General features: G+C 35.5%; 1 protein-coding gene across 9 annotated transcripts in view; it reads left to right on the top strand.

Annotated features, from left to right (window-relative positions):
- Window positions 1-17,388, top strand: part of MTHFD2L (methylenetetrahydrofolate dehydrogenase (NADP+ dependent) 2 like) — a 115,144-nt gene that overhangs the window by 16,466 nt on the left and 81,290 nt on the right. For 8 of the 9 annotated variants that reach the window (XM_032457994.1, XM_032457997.1, XM_032457999.1 and 5 more), the window contains one exon: window positions 180-302. The exons of the other annotated variant lie outside the window; for it this stretch is intronic. In XM_032457994.1, coding sequence (XP_032313885.1) covers window positions 180-302 — 123 coding nt within the window. The remainder of the gene's footprint in view (window positions 1-179; window positions 303-17,388) is intronic. 9 annotated transcript variants of the gene reach the window in all.

Genomic DNA, 17,388 nt, shown 5'->3' with positions numbered 1-17,388 from the left:
AACATCTGCACTATTTGAGAAATCCCTTCTGATGGTGCTTCGGACATCATTTTTGTAGAAGGACCTTTCCTTCCCATGGGACGGGAGCAGAGGGAGCCAATTACACGCTGTAAAACATCACTAATGGAAAAACACATCTTTGTTAGTCGAGTGACTTTCTGTACTTGTTTTTCTTCCAGGTATCTGTAGTGAGATCATTCTAAAACCTAAGGACGTTTCTCAGGAAGAACTTTTGGACATAACTGATCAGTTGAACATGGACCCAAGAGTCAGTGGTATATTAGTTCAGTTGCCACTGCCAGGTACATAATGCTCTTCTACGTGTCTGGTTCGGTTAGGAGCAAGGACACCTTTCAACATTATATCCTGACACCTCAAGTAATTTATAAAATATGTTCAGAAGGGGACTAGCTCTTGTATTAGCATATAATAGGTGACAATTTCTGAAAGACTTACATTTACAATGACTGAAAATTGTGAAAGAAAAATGTAGGCTTTGGCAACACGTGCAGTTCTGGCTTTGCACAGCAGTGCAAGAACATAGAAATGACTATGTCTGCTGCAGCTGGTCAAAGCGATCTAAATAAATCAGTGGGAAAATAGCTATTGTTCTGTGACCTTTAAAATTTTTCTCAAAACATCAAAAACTCTCTTACTGTGGTTTGCAAATGTATAAGGACATGAAAAAATAGTAAAACTAATATTAAGTACACTATGATTTAAAACATTAGAAACATTGAGAATTAAAGTGTCTTATTTCATCGGCAAAGTCTTGTCAAGAGGAGTTTGACCTTCCTTCCTCTCATCCTATAACTCTTCATGTGGAACGCTTGCTCTTTTCTAAGCATCTTTTCTGTGCCTTGGTGAGTTGAACTGTCATATTCCTTTCCAAGTTTGGATCAGCTTCTGTTTTGTCCTTTGTACTTTTGAAGTCATGAACTGTCTCTGAGAGTTTCTTTAATGTGAGGTTTTATTCTGGTGTCACTTTCTCTGGGGTGTTGTTGTCCTTTTTGTCACAAGCACATTCCTCATTTATTTGGATCTGTTTGTCCTCATTACGTTCCTGTGGCTGCGTAGCTACGTGGCTTCAAAGGGTGCAGTGTCAGCATTCTGGGGTCATGGCCTACTTCTTGTACAGCCCGTTTACATTCAGGTAGAAATCTACTGAAGCAGGTTTATCTTGTTTTTTACGTTCATGGTTCTTACCTTTATGCTGGCCTAGGTCTCTTCTGTCTTTGCTGTGCCACCATCAGTTCTTCTGTTCACATCGCCTTTTATTTCTTCATTGCACTTCATCTTTGCAGGCTCATTCCCTCTTCTGATTATCCGCTTCTGTGAAATGTCATGTGAGTTTATCACTGGGAGACAAGGAGGCAGTATGATTTACTGTCTGTGTTTGAACTGAATAACAGATGTGCCGTGATCAATCACCGACAGACTCTGAAAGAAGTGACATGTTAGTCACTGATCATGATGCGCATCTGTTACTTACATAGTGATTTGTGGACCAAAGAGCTGGCAGCGCTTATATAATCACTCACAGTTAATATGCCATGATAACTGAAATTCAAACTGTGTTGCTGGAAGACTGGTGGTGCTTGACTGAATTGTGGCTCTGAAATTCGTGCATATTCAATGAGCAAAGCAAGGATTGCTTGAATATTATGGATTAGGGTAGTTTGGTGCAGTTTTGAATTCTTGTGTAAGTTTGACTTGCAGAAAGTAGAGCTGTATGATATTACTTAGGATCTTTGTATGGTATTAATATTTTAATTTATGCAATAATATAACTTACTGTCTCAGTGTATAACATTTGTGCTATTTAAATTACAACAAAAACTCACATTTTTAATTATTTTCTTTTGATATGGCGGGATTTAAAAAAATTAAAAAATTGGAAAGGATCTTAGAAGTTATCAAGGTTCCCCCCAAGAAAAATGCTTCTGACAGATAATACTATAGACTCATCATGTTAAAATTAGCATGGTGATTTATCACTTACTTTTACAACTATAAAAGGCATTCAACATGTACAGCACACTCATTTCATATCATAGGAAGTTAAGGTCTAGAAAATATCAGGAGTTTAATTAACATCACAGATCTGTCCCAAAAATTTTGGCATTTGGGTTTAAGCCCAGTTTTTGGCTCATGCAAAACAAGATCTTTTTTTTTTTTTTTTTTTTGGTACTGTATTTGTCTCACAATCTTCTTCTTGTGGTTTGCAGTTTTTAAATTTCCTTCACTTGTATTTGAAATACATTCAGATAGTTATAAAAACATGTAAACATGTAAAAATTTTCCAAATATTTGGAAATTAAAAATTAAATTCATATCTGTAAGAAATTTTACCCCTTTATGGGCAATATTCTTTGTTGAATTTATTAGCAATTTGCCACTAGATGGCACTGTTGATCTCTCTGTACTGAAATTTCTCAAGTCTTGTGTTTGAGAGTGAGAAGCATAGAGCTAAAGGGACATGGTGATAAAAAAATATCTGGATTCTCTGAGAAACGACAATTTTATATCTAGTTGAAAAGCCAATAATATACAAAATAACCAAAATTTACTATGTCAGGCATTTATGTCTCAGGCACTTTACATTATTGATTCATTGAATCCTCATAATAACCCTATGGAGGTGGAGCTATTATTATATGCATTTTACTGATGAGGGATTTGGGGCACAGAGAGGTTAGATAACTGCCCCTAAGCTCACAGAGCTGGTAATGGAGCTGGAATGTGAGTCCAGGCAGACTGGCCCCTCATTCCATTACCATTATGTTACCACTCTCACCGCATGTCAGTGTTAGCTGGTGAGTAACAGGTGCTACTACGTGGCAGGTGTTCTTTTATATGGATAATTTTATTGAATCCTCAAAACAGCCTAGCCTTATGTGTAGGAATTATCTTCTTCATCTTACAGATGAGGGGACTCTTCTGTATTACTTAACCTATTCACCTACATTACACTGGGATATGTAATTTGGTTAATAGAAAAAGTTGGATAAAGTAGGAAATCATAAAACAAGGCATTTTATCTTAAACATAGCATTATAACATAAAACATTTAAATATTAATTCACCAATCTTTTGATGTAGGTTGTCGGGAAGGAAGAAATTTTCCTCTTCCCTTCTAGTTTCTTCTGGCTGATCTAAGAGTTAAATAGATATGAGACAGATTAACATGAGGAAAAGAAACAAAAGTTAATAACATGTGTACATGGGAGAGACCCAGGAAAACTGAGTAACTTGCTGAAATGGCTGAAGCCCTCACCTTAAATACCATCTTCAGCTAAGAGAAAAGAAGGCATTGGTGGTAGTGCTTTGGGACCTTAAAGGGGAGGAAGGCAGTTCACCTGCAGATGCAAAAACAAATGTTTGCTGGGCCACGTAAGGACAATGGACACAAAATGGACTCTGATCTTCAGACCCTGCTGAGTTTTCCCCACCACCCCGGCCCATTTTCTTTGCAGTTATCTCTGGTGGTAGCTCTATTCTGGGAACAGGTCCTTTATCTAGATTCTTTAGGCAGCCAAAGGGGAGGCAAAAAGACAGACTTACTGAGTCTTCTGTTTCTTAAAAATAATCAGCCTAAAATTATCCTCATGCCAAAGAGACATTGTGGGGTGGCAAACTGTGCTTCCCTACAAGGTCCAAGACTCTTTGGAAACTACTGTTAGGAATTTTGCACTATCTTTTGGCATTAATAACACCTATGATTCATTGCCTATAATTTTCAGTTTGAGGTAAAAATATCTAAAATACATCTGTATTTTTAAAATGTCTCCCAATCTTAATAGCTGTCTTGCTTTTATCTAAGTCATTATTAATTCTTTTTAGTTCTCAAGAGTGTTTCAAGAATATTCAAATTAGTCTTCATAGAAATAATTGTTTGTTTATACTGTTTTAAATTAAATTTCATAATTTACTGTGAAAGAACTGGCAAAAACAGATGAGAAATACACACAATTGTCTCTTGATTATCATGAAATTCAACTGGTAGGAGCAGGAGTAGCTTATTAACTACTTTCTGATATTCTTTCAGCAAGCCCCGGGCATCAACCTGCATATTTTAAGAAGACATGGAACTCATTAGTCATTTTGGTAGATTGTGCTGGGGAGGGGGAAATTCTCCCCTCTTCTTCTCTTGAGTTCTTGTGGCTGGACTAATACACAACACAAATAAACAGGAGATAAATAAACTTTTAAGAAATTTTAATTTATGCACATGGAGGTCCCACAGACATGTGACCTAGGAAGTGGCCAAAGCAGGCAGCTTTTATACTTTTTAGACAAATAATACATTTGTGAGGAATTGACAGGACAAAGAAAATTAGGCCTTGGGTGCTTAATTCATGAAAAATCTAAATCTAAAAGCTTTCTAAGACATCTACTAAACAGAATTTGGGCTTGAGGTGGTAAGTTAAAGGCGTCGCGAGCTTTATTTACATAGGATTCTTGCCCTGAATTCCCTGTCTCTGGCAACAAGGGTGTCCTACCCCCAGATGCAGGGAGTGTGCCTTTCATGTGAGATTTATTTTCTCCTTTCAAGGGGACAGAGGAGGGTCAGAGTGTCCCCTCTTACAACGGCTCTTTCTTAAGTAACAAATTCAAAATAATTAATGTGCCATTGAGGCATATTTTTGGGTGGCCTACCCTGAGCCCCAACAGTTGGCTATGTGCAAGTGGTTGAAATAGCCTCTCCTGTACGTGTCTTCTAAGATTGTTACAACGAAATGATGAGCAAATGAACAAATGAAATGATTCTAGTCGATTTTACCTCTAATTTTTTGTCATTCGGTTAACATCTGGATTCCACATTATTTCGTGATATAAATCGGAGATTATTTTTTACAATTAGGACAATATCTTAAGCAAAAGAAATTGTAAATTAGAATTAGAAACCTGATGTTGGAGGACTAGCTTGCATAAGGATTAAAGAGAGCATACAAGCAGTTTCCATGCATCTCATTTGGATACAAAGCAAAGAAATGAGAGAGAATTCTGTTCTCCATTTGGTGATAATGAGTCTGTCACAGGCTTACACCCATGTTTATGCTCAGGAGCTGTGTGACTCTGGTCAGGACTGGAAGTACTGAGGGTGCAACTGTGCGTCCACAGTCGTATGGCCTGTCTGTCCTGTAGCTGATCCTACAAAGAGGGAGAAATAGAGCAGTCATATGAGGTTGCTTCCCTACTCCTGCACGACTGAGCACAGATTCTGTCAGTATCAGTAAGTCGTCATCATGTCAAGGCCAGAATGATGTCTGCTATTCACATTATATATATATTTTTTCTCCTAATTAGGCATTATTTGCTTTTAGCTTTTATTGAGTTATATCTATTAAACTGATATTATATTAAGAGTAATATAATTTGTAGAGTATGTCAACCAAAGAAAAATACACAACGTAAAAGTTGAGAGTTAAGTTTTATTTGGGAACATTCTGAGGACTACTGCCTGGGAGACAGACTCTTAGCTCTGAGAAGCTGCTCAGAAGAGGTACGGAAGAAGCTAGGATATCTAGGAGTTTTTGCTGGGGGAGGGGGGTGGGAAACATGTAGTTGAATATCAAAAGCTTACTGCTAATCACAAAAACCAGACATCGCAAGTGAATGACTTTAGTGGTTTTCTATGGGAAGATGCAAGAGTCTGGGCTCACTGAAATTATTCCTTAGCTATGCATCTTAACTATCTAGCATCAGTACCCGGGACACAGAGTGTTTCCTGTTTTTCTCCATCCTGAATTCTCCTCAGGGCACACTGTCAGGCAGGGGGTGGGGCAGCAGCAGTGGCTGCTGGCTTGATGGTGGGCAGCAACTTTATTTTGCTAAAATGCTAGGCAACATTCCCTTCCCACAAGTATCTGTATCAGTACGTACTGTGAAAAGTAAAGTGGGAATGATGGTCTTTAAAAGTTGGGGACCAGTGACATTCTTTTCAGACCAAAGTAACAAAAGGGGAATTATAATATCCACAAGCTTGAAACACACTGAAAATTTGCTATAAATATTTGTCATAGTGCGGGATTTGGCACGGGGTGAATTTGGTTTAAAAGGGTTCAAATTATATGAATTATATGAAAGCATTCAGATGTAAGCCTAGAAAACAATTATCAGTCAATTCAATTTGGATGCGGTGTTTTACGACTACTGTTCCTTGACAGCTATTACCATTTATGACTGCCAGCAATATTCAGTAAGTAATTAACACTCAGAGCAACCCTCAGTGGTAGGTACTTTTTTTTAAATCCATGGTTTATAGTCAAGGAAACTAAGTGAGCTGAGAAACTTGTGTAACGTCACGGCAGTAGCGGGTAGCAGAGCAGTGCCAGGAGAACCAATTCTGGTGTTCTTTCAGTCTTCATCACAGTCCTACAGCTGAGACTGCAAGTCAAGCACCAAGAGATGCTTACCCACCCCTTTTTATTTTCTTGCTTTCTAAGAAATCTACTTCTCCTCTATCTCTGGGAACAAAATTTATTAGGTCGAATGGGAAAACTTAATCTAGCTTATCTATCTTTTTCTAAAATTGTTTTTCAAATGTTTCCCTTCAGTTAGTTTGAAACTTTTGAGGATTAAATCTTCCAATTTATGTAAGAGGATTGATCAGAGAAACTAGAATGAAATATAGGATTAAAGGATTAAATACAGATACGGTGAGTAAGAAGAGTTAGAATTCACAGTGTAGATTTAACAAAGATAATATTTTCTAGTAATTAGTAGGCATAAAAATGTGGGTATTGACCTAATTAGGGCATGCAGATATGTGCATTTGTCTAAAACCTGATTCTTCATTTGGAGGGGATAAAAGGGCCTTGTCTTGATTGCTTTTCTTGAGAGATTATGAAATTTGTGTATGCAGAATACTTACTACTCTATGTATAATGTTTTTCAACAGAGTAGAAAATTTTCATCACCCTAGACTCCATTTTAGTAGAGCTTTTTTTCCTGTTTATTTCTAAATAGTTTCTAAATTAGACTTGACCTTTGTTATAGCATTTTTACTCCTTTCTCTAGGGAGGAACCCCAGTTCTGTGACTGAGTGCACAGAACAATTCCACATAGAATATTTCATTACTTTTTAGTAATGTGTTTCTTCCACTAGACTATTAGTTTCACCATATCAGGGGGGGATTGCAGTCAACGTTTTATTCCTGAATTCCACCCTGCATCCTGGTAGATTCCTAGTGAATGTTATTGCTGGAATGAATGAACCCTGTAGTTTTACAGTCACTGCTTTTGTTTCCCCCTCCGTTAAAGTTTCATCCTTCTACATATTCTTCTACATCTAAGAGAGTAGTATGTAAGTTCTGTCACTGGTCAAGATTTGGCGAGGATCTTACACCCCAGACCCTAGAAAGCTTTCTGTAGCCCTAAGTATTTATTATACAGAGAACACGGTAGGATAACATTTTATTACTTGAATAGGGCTTTAGCCTCTGGCCTCTTAACTACATTGGTTATCTTTTAAACATACCAGTGCTGACTTCTTTCCCACCTTTAGGTCTTGGCTTAAATGCCACTGCCTCAGAGAGCCTTTTTTAGCCACACCCTCCGAAATTGTTTCAGTTCTGTCAATCCCTGCTTTAGATCTGCTTTTTTGTGCAGCAAACAAAGTTCTTCGAAACATCCACATATCCCCTTACATTTCCCAGCTTCTCTTAGCAATTAGGCTGGGGCCATGTGACTTCTGGCTCCTGGACTGTGAGGAGAAGTGACTTTTTTTGAGCCATTCTGAACTGAGATGGTTAAAAGCTACGTAGCATCCACCCCTACTTCTCTTTTTGTTGCACTAATCCTGGAAGGTATGTATTATAGATGATTGTCAATTACAAGAAGGAGGGAAGTGGGAATCTTAACAGAGGTTACATGAGTAAGAAATAAGTATCCTTTCACAAGTGATTGGGATTTCAGATTAAAATTCACAAATGTGATGAAAACTATAAACCCGCAGATCTACAAGCTCAACAAACTCCCTGCCCATGAAATATGAAGAAAACTATACCAGTAAAAACACCATAATCAAATTATTCAAAACCAGTGTAATGCAGAGAAAAAATACTGAAAGCATCAAGTGGGGAGAAGTCACATTACATACAGAGGATAAAAAGAAAGAAATAGCAGATTTCTCATCAGAAACAATGTAAGTAAGAAGACAATGGAGCATCTTGATCTTTAAAGTACTGAGAGAAAAAAAACTATAACAATGACTTCTATACTCAGTGAAAATATCTTTAAAAACAAAGACAAATAAAATATTATTTTAGATATTTAGGGAGAATAGAATCCAGACAGAGCTAGGGAAACAATCACCAGCAAACCTACACTATAAAAAAATATTAAAGGAAGTCCTTCAGGCAGAAAAAAATGATACCAGATGAAAATATGTTTCTACACAAAGGAATGAAGAGCACTAGAAATGATAGCTATGTGAGTAAATATATATGATATTTTTCTTATTAGTAAGATAATTTTAGGATGTAATTGGTATTAAACCCCAAAGAAAAACAATTTAATGTGTGGTTTATATTCTAAAATTACCAATACCCAAAAATAAGCAAATAAATAAAAGAAAGGAAAACTACAAACTAATATCCTTCATGAACATAAATGCGAAAGATACTAACAAAATTTGAGAAATAAAATTCAACAATATATAAAAGGGATTGTTCATCATGACCAAAATCTATCAAGACTTTTATTCCAGGAATGCAACATTGGTTTAACATTGGAAAGTCCAACAATGTATTTCACCACATTAACCAATTAAAATGAAAAGTCATGTGATTATCTCAATAGCTAGAGATAAATTATTTGATAAAATTCATAATTGATTCCTGATAAAAAGCTGTCTAAAAACTAGTAACAAAACATAATCAAAGATAAGAAAAATTTGCAGCTAACATCATAGTTGATTATGAAAGACAATATTTTCCTCATATGATCAGGAAGAAATTAAGAATGTCCATTCTTAACCATGTCTATTCAACATTGTATTGGAGATTCTAACCAACACATAAGGCAAGGCAAGAAAAAGAAAATTAAAAGCAGATAACATGATCATCTATGTAGAAAATCCAGTGGAACCTAGGGGAAAAGAAAGGCTATTAATACTAATGAGTTTAACAAGGTTAGAAGATACAAGATTAATATGCAAATATCACTTGCCATTCTGTGTGTTAGCATCAGATATCAGATATTGAAGTGAATAAAGACATTTAAGTTGCATCGAAAATATAATATCTTTAGGCATAAATTTGACAAAAGATGTGAAAAATTTGTACATTAAAAACTACAGAACATTCCTGAGAGAAATTAAAGAAGACCTAAGTAAATAAATATATTGTATTCATGGATTGAAAGACTAACTAGTGTTAGGATGTCAGTTATCTTCAAATTAATTTGTAGATTCAAGACAGTCTCAATGAAAATCTCAGCATTGTTTTTTGTAGCAGTTGACAAAACTGATTGCTAAATTCATATGGAAATTCAAAGTACCTAGAATAGTTAAAACAGCTTTGAAAATTAGTAACAGTGTTGAAAGGTTAATACTTCCTGATTTTAAGACTAATCAAATGTCTTAAAATCAAAAGCAACAAACTTCCAGATATAAAATAAGTCATGGGGATGTAATATATGGCACGGTGACTAAAGTTAATAATACTGTATTGCATATTTGAAAGTTGCTGAGAGAATACACCTTAAAAGTCCTCATCATAAGAAAAAAAATTTTGACTGTGTATTGGAGGGATGTTAACTTATTGTGGTGATTATTTTGTAATATATGCAAATAATGAATCATTATGTTGTACACCTGAAACTAAACTATATGTCAGTTATACCTCAATTAAAATTTTTCAAAGACTAATTATAAAGCTACAGTAATTAAGACAGAGTGGTACTGGAATAAATAGGAAAACAGATGAATGGAAGAAAATTTAAAATCCAGAAATAGATCTATACCTATATCAACAATTGGTTTTTGAAAATGGTGGAAAGATAAATTAGTGCAGAAAGGATGTGCTTTTCAATAAATGGGGGCTGTTGCAATTGGATTGCATAGGAATATGAAACAAGAACTTGATAAATTAGATTTCATCAAAATGCAAAACTTCTGCTTTTCAAAAAATATTAAAAGAATAAAAAAAGACAGACTAGAAGAAAATATTTGCAAAGCATATATTTGCTAACATATATTTGCAGAATATATAAAGAGCTATCAAAAATCAATATCAAGAAAATAAAAACAACCCAATTAAACAAAGCCCAACTCTAGCCAGAACAACATAAATACTCTTGTCCTTATAACAAGAAAATGCTGGACAAACTGAAAATCAATACTTTTCTTGACCCATCAGAAAACTGAAGTTGCAGGGCAAACCACTATCCCAAAATCTGGAGAGACAGGCAAATCCAGTTACAACCAAGGTCTATTTACCTGTAACAAGATTCTGGAGCCATAAACTGATTGGAATACTTGAACGTAATTTTGATGACTTTCTGGAGATTAATGTGTATTAGCATGAGAGAAACTCCTAGGGGCCATTGTCTTAGATGTGGCTTCCCCCCCCCAAAAAAAATCACAAAGCATGCCAAAAGACAAAGAAAAGCAGTCTAAAGAGACAAAAACCCCATTAGAAACAGATTCACATATGACACAGATTTTGGAGTTATTGGGAATTTAAAATAACTGTGATTAACATGTTAAAGGCTCTGGTGGAAAAAGTGGGCAATATGCAAGGACATACGGGTAATGAAAGAGAGATGGAAACTCTAAGAAAGATTCAAAAAGAAATGCTGAAATCAAAAACACTCTAACAGCAATGAAGAATGCTTTGTTGTAGCTCAGTTGTAGACTGGAAATAATCAGTAAGCTTGAGAATATGCCAATAGAAACTTCTCAAATTGCAATGCAGAGAGAAAAAAGAAAGAAAGAAAAAAAATGCAGAAAAGACCATCTAAGAACTATAGGACATTTTCAAAAGGTGGGACATACAGATGATTGGAATATCAGGAGAAGAGAGAACAGGGCAGAAGAAATATTTGAAGTAATAGTAGCTAAAACTGTCCAAAATTAATGGCACACACCAAATCAACACCAAACAGGGTAAATACTGAAAATGGTCAAAAGATATGAACAGTCACTTCACCAAAGAAGAAATACAAATGATACATAAGCACATAAGTAGATACTCAACATCAGTAGTCATTAGGGAAATTCAAATGGAAACTGTAATAAGATACTACTACACACCTATTAGAATGGCTGATACTAGAAAGATAACTGACCTTACCATGTATTGATGAGGATGTGTTGTTGGTGGGAATGCAACATGGTATACTTTGAAAAAAGATTGGCAGTGTCTTAAAAATTTACATGTATGTATGTATAATTGTCCATCTATTTCATGTCTCTGTATTTACCTAAAGAAAAAAAGATGTATTTGTTAACACAAAGACTTGTATATGCATGTTCATAGAAGCATTTTTTTAACGGTCAAAAGCTGGAAATAACTCAAATGTTCATCAACAGGTGAATAGATATAAATGTGGTATAATCTATACAGTGGGATATTACTCAGCAATAAAAAGGAATTAAATATTGATGCACACTCCAGCATGGGTGAATATCAAAATAATTATGCTGAGTGAAATTATCCAGACAAGTGAAAGTACATACTCTATGGTTCTATTTATATAAAATTCTATGTACTGCAAACTAACATATAGTGACAGGAAGCAAATCAGTGGCTATTAGTCGGCTTGGGCTGCATAAAAAAATATCATAGACTAGGTGCCTTAAATAACAGAACTTTATTTTCTCACAGTTCTGAATGCTCGAAGTCTGAGATCAGGGTGCCAGAAGAGTCAGGTTTTGGTGAGAGCTCTCCTGCCTTTCAGATGACTCCCTCCTTCTCACATGACAGAGAAAGAGGAAGCTCTCTGGTGTCTCTTCTTATAAGGGCACTAATCCCATCATGAGGGGCCGACCATGAAGATTTCATGTAAACCTAATTACACACCGTTACATTAAGGGTTGGGCTTCAACACATGAATTTGTAGAGGGGACACAATTCAGCCCATAGCAAGTGTTTATAGGTGGTTGAAGGTGAGGGGACAGGAAGGGATGAGGAAAAGAGGCATGTGGAAACTTTTCAGGGTGGTGTATGTGTTCATTATCTTGACTGGGGTGATGGTTTCATATATATATATATATATATATATATCACAGCTTATCAAATTGTACACTTTAAATATGTGCAGTCTGTTCTATTCAAATATTCTTAAATGAAATTGTTTAAAAAAACAAATCTATTAGAAATACAAATAAATGCAATAAAACAATATGGAAAGGAAGCTGAGGGAATGGCAGGCACAGGATGTTTACTGCAGGCAGGAGCAGTAAATGGGATGACTTAGTGGGTGAAAAATATGATTAATCTATATGAATAGATTACTGTCAAGGCCATAACTTTTGTTTGGGGTGGTGGATTTGCATGCACTCAGCTTATTATTAAAAATAACTAATTAATTATTTTAAGTTGTATTGTGCTTGGAATAGTACTGAGATTGTGTCATAAACCATGACTTATGAATCAACCAATTTATGTCGTTAAGGTTTATTCAAAGAAAAATGGCCAGATTCCAAACACTATTTTGTTCAAATCCTTTCTGACATGATTTAAGTGTTAACATAGAAACAAAGCCAGCCCCATGATATCCTTTATCTACTTAAAAAAATTTCTGATTTTTAACGTTTTTACGAAAGAATTCGCATGTAGGGTCAATAAAATGGAAGACTATTCTCCTGCACGTGGCTTATGATAACCACATGATGGCGGCATAGAGCAAGCAGTGATTTTTCAAAATGTTAATGGTTTATACTGGAAGCTGAGTAAATCAGTTTTATAAGACTTACATATTAGTGGGATTGGTTGGTCTCTGTAGGCACGTATGTCTCTCCCTATTCACTCCCAGGTGCAAACCACCCCAAGAGTTATTTCAGTCACTCAGATCTATAGACTTATGTCTTTTTGAGCAGCTGCTATCATAAACAGGTTATATCATGTAACTTGAGATAATTTACTTCTCAAAGTATCTTCAAAATCCAGAATTTCTCAGGACAACAATAGTTACCTCTTTCCTTTTTCATATTTTTTATTTTTCCTTCATCATGATACCTATTTTTGAGTGCATTTGGCTTTGCTAAAGAATTTACCAAAATCAGAAAGTCCTTTGAAACATTTGGATATTTCTTTGTAGAAAGTTTGTCAAGAAATCTATTTATATGATTGCTCTCCGACCCTCTTTGTTCATTTACCAGTTGAAAAAATTTTTACCTAGAGTCCAATCTATATATGAGTCTCTGATAGTCACTAGGGGGTGTGAACGAAAAATACTGCAAACCATATCAGTAAACAAAGAATGCTGAAGCCATCAAGTCATCAGCGGCTGCCGCCACCCCGCAGTGAAGACAAGCCTGCAGCCTGGCTTCTGCAGCCACTCACAATGGTGCACTCTGAGGGCACTCAGAATAAGAAAGGACAGGATACTGGCCCTAGATAGCTAGATGCTTGTCAAAGGAATGAATTCAATGAGCCCAAATGTTTGCCTCTTCCCGTACATAGAAAAGTACTAAATTCTTTAACTTGAGATGCCAGGTAACAAGTAAACTTTTATTGTTCCAACTACCTGGTCTTTGTTGTAAAGCTTCTATATATCCTAGCTCCTCCCCTAACTCTTCGGAGCGATCTGAGAGGCTATCCTCCCAGCTCGAGTCCTCCCAGCTTGAGTCCTCCCAGCAAATAAAACATAACTCTCCACTTTCAGGCTGTGCATTTATTTCAGTCGACAGGGGGAAAGGTTAGTTAGAAAACAATTTGCGACTAACTGGCCTTGAGAAGTTTGCAAAGTCCCTAAAACACAGCATCTCTTCCCTATGTATAAAAGAAGCTCATCAGACATGCTCACTTACCTATTTTCCTCTGGAATAGACACTGCTTCGAGTGCAGTACAATGTATTTGACAGAAGCCACTGTGTATACAGTCTAGGAAACCAACAGCTTAATAAACCAGAGTGTCTTCAAGCCTGACTGGGGATGTCCTGTATCATTTCTGTGGCTTTATAGGAGAAAGAGGTAAGGAAAGGTGGAGGGCCAGGGCCACACCTTTCTGGCCCAGCGGACACCTCCAGCTCCACCTCCAGGCTCTGCTGTTTTCTCAGATGTGGGGGTGGAGTGATACAGTGAGAGTAGTCACTTCATATTCCCTTTTTGTCCTCTCACCCCTTGATGATGAAATAATTCTTAAATGATATTAGGCAAGTGGTAAGCACCTTCTAAGTATTTTCTGTCAGAAAACATTCATGTAGAACCCAGAGGGTGTAACTTAAATATTATTTATTGGTTTGAGAACAGTGAACATAGTTTCCAAAAGCATATCTCTCATTTACTTCTAGTAAATAATTAACTAATTGAGAGACTACAGCTAAATAAAGGCAGACCTTTATTTCTTTAGAATGTAAGCTCCAGAGGGTAGGAGGTTTACCTGTTCGGTTCGCTTATTTTTCCTAAACCCTTGGAACAGTGCCAGGCACATGGTAGACACTCAATAAATATGTATTATAAATATATAAATATCTCTTGAATGAATAAATGAGTGAATTTTCAGGGACCTTATCTACACTTATTCAGAGTGTGGGCTTTAATGTATAAGCATAAAGCTTTGCCTGAGATTTCTGATTTTTCAAGTCCTGAAAGGAAGAAATAAATGATAAACAAACAAACATGAATCTTTACTTTAAATATATATTGGAGGATAAAAAGTACCAAATATCTAATATTGTAGATGCAGCAAATCAAGACTTTAATGAAAGCCATCTTTGGTTTTTTGTCATATTTGAAAAAGAGGGATGTCAGAGGTTGTAGAAAGACCATTCTAATTGTCTCCAGTTGTCCACTCATTTGTCTGTTTCTCAGTCTGTAAATCAACAGTAATAGTAATAATTTATTCAACAATTTCCAGGCACTGTTCTTTGTGCTAGGAGTACATCAGTGAAAAAAAGAAGTTTTTGCCCTTGTGGAGTAGTAGGAGAGACAGACAATTAAAAATAAACATAATAAATAAGCAACTACTGTATATTTATTAGAAGTTGATATGCTATGTGAAAAAAAAAAAGCAGAGCATGGTAAGAGCATCAGATGTTCAGGGATACGTTGTATTTTTATTCTCCCCTCAATATTTTATTATGAAAAATTTCAAACATTCAGAAAAAAGAATGATACAGTGAACATACATATGCCCACAACTTAGATTCTGTAATTAACATGTTGCTATATTTGCTTTGTTACATCTATCCATTTATTTATCTAATCATCCATCTAATTTTAAAAGCTGTTTAAAAAAGAACAAGTAATGTACCTCTAAAACGCCAGTGTGCATATCATTAATTACACTGTTTCCATGTGAAATTTACATGCATTGAAATGCACACATCGTAAGTGTGCTATTCTATAAGTTTTGAAAAATGCAAATTCTCATTTGACTTAAATTCTTATCAAAATATAGAATTTTTTTTTTCAGCTGAGAGAGTTTCCTTGTGACCCTTCGCAGTCAACCTCTGGCTACTTTTCATTCTCACCCTTAAGTTCTCTGTTCTGATATTTTTTAACAAGCATATTGCCCATTTGAATATCTTACTTTATAAAGTGCCTGTTTAAGTATTAAGCTCATTTAAAAAAACTGAATTATTTATCTGTTAGTGATTGAGGTTTGGTAGTTCTTTATGTATCTCAACACATGTTCTTTGTCAGATACGTGTTTTGCAAATGTCTTCTCCCTATCTTTGGCTTGCCTATTCATTTTCTTAATGGTGTCTTTCCATGAGCATAAAATTTTAATTTTTCTGAAGTCTAATTGATCAATTTTTCTCTTTCATTTTTTTATGCTTTTTGTGTTCTTTCTAAGAAAACTTTGCCTGCACCTAGCACATAAATTAAAGTTTTCACCTAGAAACTCTTCAGTTTTATCTTAGGCTTATAAACCATTTCCAATTAATTTTTCTGTATGGTACTATCAAGGAGGTAGAAGGTAGAAGTTTTCCTTTACCCTTCTAAGTTCTTCTTCTGGCTGGTCTAAGAATAAAATTGACATGAGACAGATTAACAGAAGAAAATTAAACAAAAGTTTAATAACATGTATACATGAGAGAGATCCAGGAAAACTGAGTAACTCACCAAAATGGCTGAAACGCTCACCTGAATGCCATATTCAGCTAAAGACAAAAGAGGATGTCAGGGGTAATTGTTTGGGACCTCAAAGGGGAAGAAGGCAACTCACCTGGAGATGCAAAAGCAAATGTTTAGTAAACAAATACTTGCTGGGCGTTGCAGAGACAATGGGACACTGAGTGGACTCTCATGTCTAGGCTCTGTCTAAAGTTTCCCCCAACATAGTTAGCCTATATTCTTTGCAGAATCTGGTGACAGCTCTATTCTGGAACAGGTCTTTTATCTAAATTCTTTAGGCAGCTAAGGGGGAGGTAAAAATTAATTCTCATGCCAAAGAAACACATTTTGGGGTGACAGATGTTCTCCTTCACAGTCTGAAGTAGGGACTGTGGCTCAGTTTGGTTATTTTCTGTATGGCTGTCAAGTTGTTCAAGTATTATTTCTTGAAAAGACTTTCCTTTTCCCATTAAATTGCTTTTAACACCTTTGTTAAAAATCAAACTGATTGTGTAAGTTTTAGTCTAAAGTTGGTCTCTCTCTTCTGTTTCACTGATCTATTTGTCTATCCCTACACTAATACCACACTGTCTTGATTACTGTACCTTTGTAGCCAGTCTTAAAGTCAGGTATTCTAAGTCCTCTAACTTTGTTCAGTTTCAAGATTTCTTTGGATATTCTAAGTCCTTTGCATAGCCATATAAATTTTAGAATCAGTTTGTTGGCTTCTGCCAAAAAGCCTCATAGGATTATTTTTAAGATAACATTGAGTCTATAGATCAATTTGGAAGAATTGATATCTTAACATTATTGAGTCTTCCAATTCATGAATATGGTGTACATTCCATTTATTTAGGTAATCTGCCAGCAATGTTTTGTAGTTTTCATTATAGGTATCATCCCCCAAATTTTAAAATTTACTCCTAAGCATTTTATGATCTGTCAGCTATTGTAAGTAGAACTTTTACAATTTCATTTTCTAGTAGCTGCTGCTTGTATACAGAAATACAATTGACTTTTTTATATATTGACTTTGTACTCTGTGATCTTGCTAAATTCACTTTATTAGTTCTTTTATTGTTTTGTAAATTCTTCAGAATATTCTGCATGAACAACAATCTGTGGCTAGAGAGTTTTACTTCTTTTTTTCCTGATC

Source organism: Camelus ferus, chromosome 2 (assembly GCF_009834535.1).
Source record: "Camelus ferus isolate YT-003-E chromosome 2, BCGSAC_Cfer_1.0, whole genome shotgun sequence".
Lineage (NCBI taxonomy): Eukaryota > Metazoa > Chordata > Mammalia > Artiodactyla > Camelidae > Camelus > Camelus ferus.
This window is presented reverse-complemented; position numbering and strand designations above follow the sequence as displayed.